At 39.5% G+C, this 12,050-nt stretch overlaps 1 protein-coding gene across 2 annotated transcripts in view; it reads right to left on the bottom strand.

Moving 5' to 3' along the window:
* Positions 1-12,050, bottom strand: part of cttnbp2 (cortactin binding protein 2) — a 161,770-nt gene that overhangs the window by 55,027 nt on the left and 94,693 nt on the right. For both annotated transcript variants that reach the window (XM_080191100.1, XM_080191099.1), the window contains 3 exons: positions 7,980-8,079; positions 7,472-7,622; positions 3,904-4,158 (listed from right to left, as the gene is read on the bottom strand). In XM_080191100.1, the coding sequence (XP_080047226.1) occupies positions 3,904-4,158; positions 7,472-7,622; positions 7,980-8,079 (506 nt within the window). The remainder of the gene's footprint in view (positions 1-3,903; positions 4,159-7,471; positions 7,623-7,979; positions 8,080-12,050) is intronic.

Genomic DNA, 12,050 nt, shown 5'->3' on the forward strand with positions numbered 1-12,050 from the left:
CTATTGATTTCAATTCTTATTGGGTCTCTTCCCTTTGCAAATACTTTACCAAGAGATTCTAACCAATGCTGAAACATGCTGCCAGGAATTGTATGATATTAACCAGAACGTGTTTTGGCAAATTAATTTATAGGAACAGTTTAAGCCATTCAGCAACTCAATGTTCTGCCATTCAATTGGAAAATGCCTGATCTGCATCTCAACTCCATCTGCCCACCTTCGTTCTGTAGTCTTCATTATCCTCGCCTAACAAAAGTCTAGCAATCTAAGTTTTGACACTTTTAATTGACCCAGCCTCAGAAGCTTTTTGGGAAGAATGTTCTGGATTTCCACTACTGTTTGTATGAAGTCAGCTCTGAACGGCCTAGACCTGATTTCAAGATTATGCCCCTTCGTTCTCAACTCTCACCATAAGACTATAAGACATGGGAGCAGAATTAGGCCATTTGGCCAATCGTGTCTGCTCCACCATTCAATCATGGCTGATATTTTTCTCATCCCCATTCTCCTGCCTTTTCTCCATAACCCCCTGATCCCCTTATCAGGAACCTGCCTATCTGTCTTAAAGTCATTCAATGGCCTGGACTCCAGAGTCTTCTGCGGCAAAGAGTTCCACAGATTCACCACTCTCTAGCTGAAGAAATTCTCCTTATCTGTTTAAAGGGCCAGAGGAAACATTGGCACACATTTCCTGGTCTTCAGATTGTCAGAGGCTGGATGTGTGAACCAAAATGTGTACGGGGGTTCCGTGGACATCCTAGCGCACTGCCCTCCCAGGAAATTTGAATTTAAGATGGGCAATTCCACTGTGCCACAGGACCTTCTGCAAAAGTCTTCAACGATAGTTCCATGGGACCTACCAGGTTAACTACCCAAAAACTGTTAGACAGAAAAATCAGAGTGCAACTCTTGGGTAACCTGAGAACTGACCCCTCCCTCAGTGACCTCTCCCTCCACCAGACTATCATCATCTAACCCCTCTCTGAACACCTAACTTCCTAACCGAACTACCCCTCGAGCCAACCATTCCCCACCACCGTCTACCTTTCCTACCCCCACAAAGCATCTGCCACCTCACCCACTCACTCATTCATTCTTTCACTCACCCATTCACTGCCATGCATCCATTCACTAACATTCATACCAGACCTGTGAATTTACCATATAGCAGCTAGTGCAGTAAAAAGGGGGCAGGTCTTATCTGAGGGACACTGCACTCTGCAATCATGGAGAAGCCAGGCTTGGAAGGCCTACCAAGCAATGTGCAGCTGTGTTGGGACGTGGAAATGTCTGAGTGGATGAAAATCCAATGAGAAGAGCCAAGCCAATTTCTCTCTATCGATCCTATCATTCCAATACTTAGATCATCGTTCAGCTCCTACATAGTCAATGAAATCTGTCTCATAATTTAACCCTTTTAGCCCTAATATCACTCTCATGAGTCTGTGTTGTACCCCTCTAACGTCATTACATTCTTCCTGAGATGCAGTGTCCAAAACTTAATGCAGTATTCCGGATAGGGTTTTAGCAAAGTTCTATACAGCTGTAACATATCTTTCACCCCTTTGTATTACAGCCCTGTTGGGAGAAAGGTCAACATTCTAGTTAAATCATTTTTTGTACTTATCCACTAATGTGTAATGATTTCTACGCCTGAACACTTAAATCTCTTTGTTTATCCTCAGTTCCCAGCATCTTGCCATTTAGAAAGTACACTGATTGATCTTTCCTGGATCCTAGTTAGATGATCTCACACTTCCCCACATTGAACGCAGTCACATTTAGCCTCCCCCTTCTATGAGCAAATATTTGTCATCCAGTCTATGCTTCCCTGTTAACAAGAACGAGAACGAATGTAGATAGGATGGTTTGTAGAATCCTTTAAATCAAATTTGCCTAAATAAAATGGTCAACCATAAATGGAAAAACCTTCACAATTTTTCCATCTTTAGAGTTCGTTAATAACACAACACTCCCTCCTTTCTTTATCAGATAATGGGAATCATTTATTTCAAAAGAATAGAACTGTTGAACTCACTGAAACTGACTAAAAGCTGAATTTCTAACTTCTGGCTAAACTTTAACGGAAAAGGACCTCTACGTTGATAAACAGTTATGTGCATGCTCAGATAGCATTACAACTTGTAAATATTTGAACAGCTATCTTGTTTTTAGTGAAGTACACACTTTGATAAAAGGATTTAAGATGAATAAACTCGGGGGAAAATGGTAGACAGTGTTCAAGATTCTCTTAAGGTTAACATGCAGGTTGAGTCAGCAGTTAGGAAGGCAAATGCAATGGTAGTATTCTAGTCCTCTCGACATGAATGCAAGAACAGGAATGTACTTCCGAGGCTGTATAAGACTCCAGTCAGATCCCATTTGAAGTATTGTGAGCAGTTTTGGGCTCCATATTTAAGGAAGGACGTGCTGGTCCTGGAAAGAGTCCATAGGAGGTTCACAAGAATGATATCTGGAATGAAGAGCTTGTCGTATGTGGAGTGGTTGAGGACTCGGAGAAATTTTTGTTGGAATTTAGAAGAATGAGGGGGGGGATCTTATTGAAACTTACAGGATACTGCATGGCAGAGCAGACTCCATGGGCTAAGTGGCCTAATTCTGTTCCTATGTCTTATCATCTTACGGTGATGAGGTTGTGGATGCTGAAATTGATGAAGACATTACAGATGGAGTTCAAAACAGAGAAGTGTGAAGTGATGAACTCAGAGGACTAATACGGAAAGACATCATACCATAAATGTAACAATTCTGAAATGTGCAGTTGAGAAGACAGACCATGGTGAAAACTCCTTAAAGGTGGAGGGGAAACTTGATTAAAAAAACACATATGGGTTACTTGGGTTTATAAACAGAGGAATGGAATATAGAAGGAAAGCTACAAATCACTGTCAAGTGCTCAGCTGGAGAGTTATGGGCAATTCTGGATCCCACGTTTCAGGAAAAGGCTTAAACAGTGAACAGATGAGGTTTAATGAGTTGTTACCAAGGAAGATGGGCTCCAACTGCGTGCAGAGACTGAAATAGCTGGGACTATTCTGGAAACAGGGAAGGTGAAGAAGTATAATAGCAGAACGTTACAAGGTGAAAATGAGGAGAAATTTTGAGAGAGTAATAGAGAAAAATGTTCCCTTTAGCAAATGGGTCAATAACAAAGTCTCAGATTTAAAATAATCAGTCAAACAAATGTCCAGGAGTCAAATGAGGAGAAATATTTCCAATTGCCAAGATCTGGAACAGTGGAAGCTGATTCCATAAAGAATGTTGAAAGAGTTCGATAAATGCTTGCAGATGAAAAACTTACAGGGTTATGGAGAGCTATGCGGGTCCAAGTGTAACTACTATCAAGGTGTCAGCACAGGCATAGTGGGCTGAATGGCTTCCTTATGTACTGTAGGACTTAAGGGCAGAGATAGCTGAACCGTAAAATGTAACAGTTAACAACTATTTTATTCTCAACAGCTAATCAATTAACTTCTAACTAGGAACAGGTATATAGTCAGCCGCATGTTGATATTAGTTCCTTCCTTGAAGCACACCACAAACTGTATTGTGTTAGGATCCATTTTGTGGTTCCAGTGAACTGGGAGCACCAGACAACACTCATTCTTCACTTCTATTCAATTCAAGTGAGTTAAATTGTACCTTTAGGCACTACCAATGTTTATGGGAATCCGTTAGGGGCTTATGATTTTGCAGAGAATTTAACCTTGTATCACCCTTTTGAGGATAACATGATCAGCCCCTGTTCATCTTCAAGGTTTTACACTTATAGAATTACAATACATGGAACAGAAACAGCTTAATGCATTGGGAAAATCTTAATTTAAATTAGGGTGCGAAGTCGTCAGACACACTACGGCAGTATAAAGCTACAAAACAGACCTTAAAACCTTTGGATGCTGCAATATGGGCAGCCGTCCAACCGTCTTTGTCAGCATGGTTGATTAGGTCAGCTGAAATCATAGGCTCCACTGTGGATTTATCGCTCCCTTCTGCACATTCAGGGTCCACAGAGTCCGATCTGGGCTCTGAATCATCAGTAAACCTTCTGCCCCCAGATACTTGATGATACATGAGAAGCTTTAGGCAATCTACGTGACCAGAGCTCACAGCTGCATGAAAGGGTGCCCAGCCATTCTAGGAAGGAAAGGAAAACAAAATCAAAGTTTCCTACGCAATTTCTGTTACCTGAAGGTCACCCCAATTAGTCAACTTGGAAACTGCCAATACTCAAACTGGAAACCAGAATTGCTTTTGCCAGGATTGAAATTGACATGTGAACTGAATTTACGTTCAAATGAAAAGCATGAAGTAATTTAAGTTCAGGCTTACCTAAAGACACTGTACGAAACTGCCAAACATAAGCAGCTTGCACTACAGGACAAACAAGCAACGACCATGAAATTTTAAGCCAAATATGACTGGAAGGCAGGAACTGCAAAATAGTCGTACTTGGAAACAAGATCTCTTAAAGATGAGCACTTTCAACAGTATATAATCCCAAAGCAACTATCTTTTTCACTTGATCTGGATAAATTCACAATTTTCTAATACGATAACGATTTCATAATTTACGACTTGCCAAATCGAAATACACCTGTTAAAAGCAAATTACTGCAGATGCTGGAATCTGTAACCAAAAGAGAAAATGCTGGAAATATCTCAGCAGGTCTGGTGGCATCTGTAAGGAGAAAAAAGGGCTGATGTTTCGAGTCCAGATGACCCTCTGTCAAAACTTTGACAAAGGGTCATCTGGGCTAAAAAAAAATCAGCTCTTTTCTCTCCTTACAGGTGCTGCCAGACCTGCTGAGATTTTTCAGCATTTTCTCTCTCCAAATGCATCTGTGTCTTGTGAACTAACAAATCTTTGCTAGTCAAGCCATTTCATTATCAGGCAACAAGCTCACAAAAAGAAACAAGAATGATCAGTATAAATGAATGCTTCATTTTGCTGGGTTTATATGGTGGAATAAGAATTGTGCAGTTTTGTTTATATATGTTTAAATTTAGTAATAGAAGACAAATCACAGAAGTCAGTATTAATGTTGTCGAGAAGACGACAAAATAATCCAAGCGCCAATATTCTAACAACAACATGAAACATGGTCTTCACATTGGTGAAACCCTAGATGCACTAAAACCAAAATGCATGCTTTGTGTCATTAAGCTTAACGATGACAAAAGACTATCCATGCTTCACCCAGCAGCATTTCAAAAAACACAGTCTAGGGTGCTTGAATGTTATTTGCTGACTCAGCTGATGGCCAAAGCCACAAAGCTGCAGCTCACTGATGCAACATTCTTTTTGTCTGTATTTTCCCTTTTACGATTAGGATGAATGCAAACATTGGGGTTTATTCTGCTTTGAACTCCAAATATATCAGCATCGAATTACCACTCAAATCTTTCATCGGCTTTCATCTAAAGGAATGAAGTTCTTCATTATGCAGCGCTTCCCCATTACAACAGTGGACTGACAGTCTCAATTCTATCAATTTGGAATAACACTTACGAGATATTTTAAAATTTAATTAAATTGTAAAACTAATTTTTTTTTCCATTTGAATTTAAAACAATCCAAACTTTAACTGCGCTACAAATTGTATAATGGAATTTCTACATCACAAGTAGCAAGATATGGCAGATGCTGGAAATCTTAAAACTAAAACTGAAAATGTTGGAAATAGTCAGTAGGCCTGGTGGCATCTATGGACACCTCTACAAGGTCACAACCTGAAATGTTAATTCTTTTTCTCTCTCCAGAAATGTTGTCACACCTAAGTATTTCCAGCCCTTTCTATCCACATCTTAGCAAAGCTGTTTTTCAACAATGAGGAGAGTTTTGATCATTTTACAGTAAATTTACTGCCATTGGAAATTGTTCATTTTTTCATACTACACAATCTTAACCAATGCAAAAATACAGTAAATTTCAATTAAGTCATCTTCTCCTGTTGTCATGACTGTAACAAATTAGTTTCATATGTTCGACAAGCATAGTAATGGCTTTAAACTGTAATACATCCTTTTCAATGATCACCCTTGTTAATTAAAATGATTGAGCACCATATAGAAATAATTGATGAAGTAAAAGTATCATTGAACTACTGCAAAGCTTATATACTAAATAATACCAAATAGAAAGCCAGCAAGACAAATTTAAAAACAAAAAGGATTTTACTTCTATATTGGTGAATAGGGAGACATGTTGCCAAAGCTTCTGTTCTTGCCCGCATGAAGACAAATGCAAGAATGCCAAAGTTCAAACAATCACAACAATTTATACATCGGGACAAAAAAGTGCTAAATGGTTGATAAGTCAACCTTGATTGACTGAGGTAAAAGCACATTACTGTGGATGCTGGAATCCGGAACAGAGTAAAAAAGAAAATGCTGGAAAATCCCAGGGGGTCTGACAGCATCTGTGAAGAGAGAACAGAGCCAACATTTCCAGTCTGGATCCAGACTCTCACATGGTCATGCAGACCTGAAGTATTGGTTCTATTCTCTTTCCAGAGATGAAGGCAGATCTGCTGAGACTTTCCAGCAGTTTCTGTTGATTGGCTGAAACATTGCCATGGAGAAAGCATCATGGCATGGTTGACTCCTCAAGCTCCTGGGTAATTCAAAAAAGGTGCAAGGTTTGAACGTATTCCTTTTGAATATCTTAAATTGGTTATCAGTGCAGCTAGTAGTAAACTCAGAATTGTTCAGAAAGCACTGCTCAATTTTGGAATCACATCTAACAGTAGATATATTGATTTAGATTTTCAAGCACAGGCTTGTTGAATATTATTTGTACTCTGCTATAACGAACAACGAAAGGCACATGCAAGTTAATTTGATCAGCCAATTGCTGGGATATATGACTTAGTAACCTGCTTTGCACCAGCGCTAAAATTCATACACAATGTTGCTCAATTGTGTGGTAAGCAAAACCAATTTAAAATGATCAGTCGAGCCTGTAATGTGGCTCATGTACGCTCGCTAGAAGCAATGTATATTTATACAGAAGTTCCATTCCCTGCAAACAAAGAAATATGTTCAAGACTTGCACCTTTTTTTGAATTATCTGGGAACTTAAGCAAACTACAGTCCCCGTTGCTTTATCCTTGGCACCACCTCGGCCAGAATTGATATCCTAGCCAATCACCAACCTTTCCTCCTGTAGTAAAATTTGTGGCAATGATTTGAAATTTCTTGCCTTTGTCCTGATGGGTCAAGACAAAAAGCTTCCACAGCAAGTCTCACTTTTCAGCGATATTCACGTTCCGTACTCCCAGCTACTAATTTTACTTCTATTCAGTGGTGAATCTCAAGAATAAACTGAGGACAAGAGCATTGATTTGTTGATCATGCCAAGGCCAAATTTGAAGAACTTTAAAAAATGTTAATATTTTAAATACTAACAATGAGAAATGGCACACACTAGCTCATTCCCTGTACTTACAACAGTCGTTATACTACAATCCGCTCCAGCTTCCAATAAGGTAAGTGTACATTCAACATGTCCATTTATACAAGATAGGTAAAGAGGAGTCTGACCTCCTTCAGCAGCATAATTTATATTTGCACCATAAGCAATAAGCACTTCAGTGCACCTGTAAAAGAATGAAAACTTAGATTACAAAAATTGATCAATAGACCTTTACATTTCATAACAAATGATCTGACTAATGTCTTTCCAGATTGAAAGTACTGTTGCTTATCGATAACATATTTGGTAAAATGTGCATTAATTTAAAAAATACCCCCATAAGTCAAGGATCTGCTACTTGATTTTGGGGAGACAGTGGCGTAGTGATATTGTCACTGGACTAGTAATTCAGAGACCTAGGGTAATGCTCTGGGAACCCAAGTCCCACCATGGCAGATGGTGAAATGTGAATTCAATAACAATCTGCACTGTAGGGATTCTGATGATTTCTGTAGTCTCAAAATGAAAATTGAGATCTTACCCAACGTGGCCCTGCGCAGCAGCTGCACACAATGGTGTGAATAAATTATTTCCGACAGCATCAACCTGTGCTCCTGAGGTCAGCAGCAATGTTACAGATTCTACAGAGAAACAGGTTTTAAAATTTAGAATATAGAAACTTGCACACAAGAATTCAACACCGTGCTACACATAGGCTCAGGAGTTTGAGATCAATGACAAAGCAATAGTGCTCAAGGCTGACCTCTAAGAAAGTTTGAGTGGACTCTATGATGATCGGGCACCAAGTACCCAGCAAGACAAACATTAAATCTCATTAAAGCATCCTCAGAGTACAAACCAGGAAGAGAAATGCATCCAATTATTTGCTCCCAATTAAGAATTGTAGAGACTGTAAAATAAATGATTGGGACATAGCATGCAATACAAGTAGAAGCTGAAATATTGAACAACAAAACAACAAAAATAAAATTAAATGCGTGAATTATCACAATGAGAAAAATTGACATTTCACAAATTGAACATAGTTTCTCAAGGCCAGTAAGGCTGTTCAACAGAATAATGAACTTCATATGCCGTTAAAAACCTTAGATACACCTCATTCTACAAGGTGCAAATTTTAGTTCAATGATTTCTATCTGATTGCAATCATGGGGAGGTGGGTGGTTGGCGAGTGGGTTGTCAGCAGCGCAGTGTGAAGTGCAGCGTCACCTGACAGTAACATATGGATTTCCATATTTAACTGCACGTGAGCTGCAGATGTTGCTGTTACTTTAATTGGAGTACTACAGCAAGCGTCAACCGTTTCACCATCATTACCACCGCAAAATCTGGACCCATACGATTCATAATTCTGAAATAAGGTTTTGGCTTATTTCAGATTCAATGCAAGTCTGGTTTTGAAAATTGCTGGGTGGAAGATTAACAAACCCGCTGTACTCTGGTCTCCCCACAGCATATCAACCCACCATGCAATGTATTGTCTAGCGAGGGGAAAAGAAATGTGCAGCATTATCATTTCATAAACTGTTAATTTACTTGGCAAGGTTGATTCAAATGCAAAATAGTCAATCAACAGGAAACTTTGAAACACTGACTTGTAACCACAGATTTATTAATAGTACTGAAGTTGAAGTAGCTGGCAGCATTATATGTTTATCCTGCTTTGAAATGACTCCCTTTCCCTCTCAACACCTCGACAAACAAAGGACTCTCACTAAATGTCATCATATCTGACCTTCTGCTTCAGCATAGCTGCAGGCACATTAAATCCTAACACAATTATAGCTGGTTTTTGGTGACGTTATAGAGAATTAACAATTCAGGGAACAAAAATGGTGGATGCTGTACTTGTTAAAAATCACACTTCCAGCAATTCACACTAACGTTCATATTCTAACCTTTTTTGTTAAACAACTCAAATTCCCCACTTTGTACAGCTCTAACCCAATGAAATAGTGCAGACCAAGTGAGTTAAATTTTATTAAGAAATTGACTTGAGAGGTTTTAATATTGACAGGTAATCTGTTCTTTTGAAATGTACACACCCTGCACACACTGATCACAATGTCTAATTCAAATTATAGTTAAAATACTCATCCATTCCTTAAATCAATGCCTGCCAAAGAGAACAAATCAATTGTATATAATTTTTCACGCCACGTTTCCTACTCTTAATCATGAAGGTGGGCAAATGGCCTTTTCACAGCCAGTAGCCAAGTGGCAACCAATATTTATGTAATGGCTTTAATATAATAGAAGATCCCAAGACCTCTTCTAATGCTACAACTCAAGAAACTAAGAATATATTGCAACCAGCTATTTCTAAATAATTCTCCATCTGTTATCACCTAATAATGGTGACCCTTTTCCACTGTCATAACATTGGCAGTATTTAGACAGGACAATAGATCGCCAGCTCTTAATCATGGAATGTTGACATAGATTTACAGTGCGGTGAAGCCATAGTTAGGAAAAAATTACAGTAAGAATCATGGAGACGTAGCTTCATTTCAAGTAACATTGCAGTCCACTGATTATTAATCTCTCTCTTCCTCCAGTTTGATGTGGAGATGCCGGCGCTGGACTGGAGTGAGCACAATAAAAAGTCCCACAACACCAGGTTAAACACCAACAGGTTTGTTTGGGAGCACGGGCTTTCGGAGCTCTGCTCCTTCATCAGGTGATGAACACTCACTGAAGAAGAAGCAGCGCTCTGAAAGCTCGTGCTACCAAATAAACCTGTTGGACTTTAACCTGGTGTTGTGGGACTTTTTACTGTGCTTCTCCAGTTTGGAGTGCCATTTCCCCATCCACTATTCCAAGCTATCATTCTCTTCTCCCAATTCCCATGGCATTCATGGGAACAGGAGCAAGCCCTCAAGCCTTTCAATCTGTTACTAACTAGATCATGCCTTTTCACCCATTTGTCTTGATACCATTACTTGACAATAATTTATTTTCTCAGGACTGATCATCTCAATTGATCCAGCATCCATAGCCTTTTAGAAAAGTAATTTCAGATTTTCCTGTCCTTTGTGTAGAAACAAAAAGTTTCCTGATTTCATTCCAGCCCCAGTTTCATGATTATGCAATTGTATTTAGAATGTATCCTCCAGAAAAAATAATTTCTTTGCATCCACCCTGTTGACTCCATATTACTTCAAATACCTTATTCAGGTCCACTCTCTCAACTTTCTCAACACAAGGGAATGCAAGCCTTTTGCGGTTTCTGAAACCATTGTCACCTAACCCCATAAGCCCATTGTCACACTGATGAACCAGCACTGTACCCATTTCAAAGACAGTGGGTGGTATTTTCCATCCACGCTCACCCCAAGATCAGAAAATTCTGCCTGAGGTTAATGGACCTTTGCATGATCTGCACCCCTACCCCCCTCATCGATTCCCGTGGCGGATGGGACCAGGAAATTCCACCCACTATGTCTTTCCTGAGGTACAATGCCAAAAGCTAAACACAATATTCTTATTCAAGTTTGGTCAAGTTGTATTTCAGTTATGCACCTAATTTGAGTTTGGAAGAGTGAGAGGGGATCTCATAGAAAGTTATAAAATTCTACCAGGATTAGACAGGGTGGACTTAGAAAGAATGTTCTCGATAGTCAGCATGTCCAGAACTAGGGGTCATAGTTTGCGGATAAGGGGCAAATCTTTTAGAACTGTGGTGAGGAGAAATATCTTCTCTTAGAGTGGTGAATCTGTGGAATTCGCAACCACAAAACATAACTGAGGCCAAAACGGGTGATTTCAAGAAATGAGATATAGCTCTTGGGGCTAAAGGGATCAAGGGAAACGGAGGGGGGTGGGCGGATGGAATGGCAGGATCAAAATATCGAATTTGATGATTAGCCATGATCAAAATGAATGGCAGAGCAGGCTCAAAGAGCTGAATGGCCTACTCCTGCTTCTGTTTTCTATTTTACTACGTAATTCACTTACGTGATAACAGTTCAGCAACATGCCAACTGAGGATGAGCACAAACATTCTCATTATCTTTCCTGATTGATAATGCAAAAACAGATTCCAATACATTGAAGATCGACCCTTTATTAGAAGTCTGGTACTGTTGCAGTTACACCGATCACAGTCACTGAGTTTCTATTGATTTTAGCATTTTAAAAATCCTAATTTCATCAATTATTCAGCTACTATCAGAGCAAAATAATGGCATCAAAACTGCATTTATTGTCAGGAACCAGTGTGAAATCGGTGATCTGATGACCACCTCTGCAGGAGGAACAAAGCTAATTTAAACAAGGAATGGAGGGCTGTCAGCATCTTGGCACACCGATTGGGAGAGTAAGTGACAACATTTAACTGTAGCCTATGTCTCTTCAAAGGGCAGTGCGCCTAGGCTTATAGAAACTTGTTTATCTTTATATAGAAACAAGTGGCAAGCAGCGGTGCTGGAACAAGTCATCCACCAAACTGTTAGAGATGTTAGTGGAGCAAGAGGGAACTGTTATTTCCCACAGACGTAGAGATGCCAGCGTTGGACTGGGGTAAGCACGGTAAGAAGTCTCACAACACCAGGTTAGAGTCCAACCAGTTTATTTGATAGTAATCCCATAA

Source organism: Carcharhinus amblyrhynchos, chromosome 6 (genome assembly GCF_965287045.1).
Source record: "Carcharhinus amblyrhynchos chromosome 6, sCarAmb.v2.hapA, whole genome shotgun sequence".
Lineage (NCBI taxonomy): Eukaryota > Metazoa > Chordata > Chondrichthyes > Carcharhiniformes > Carcharhinidae > Carcharhinus > Carcharhinus amblyrhynchos.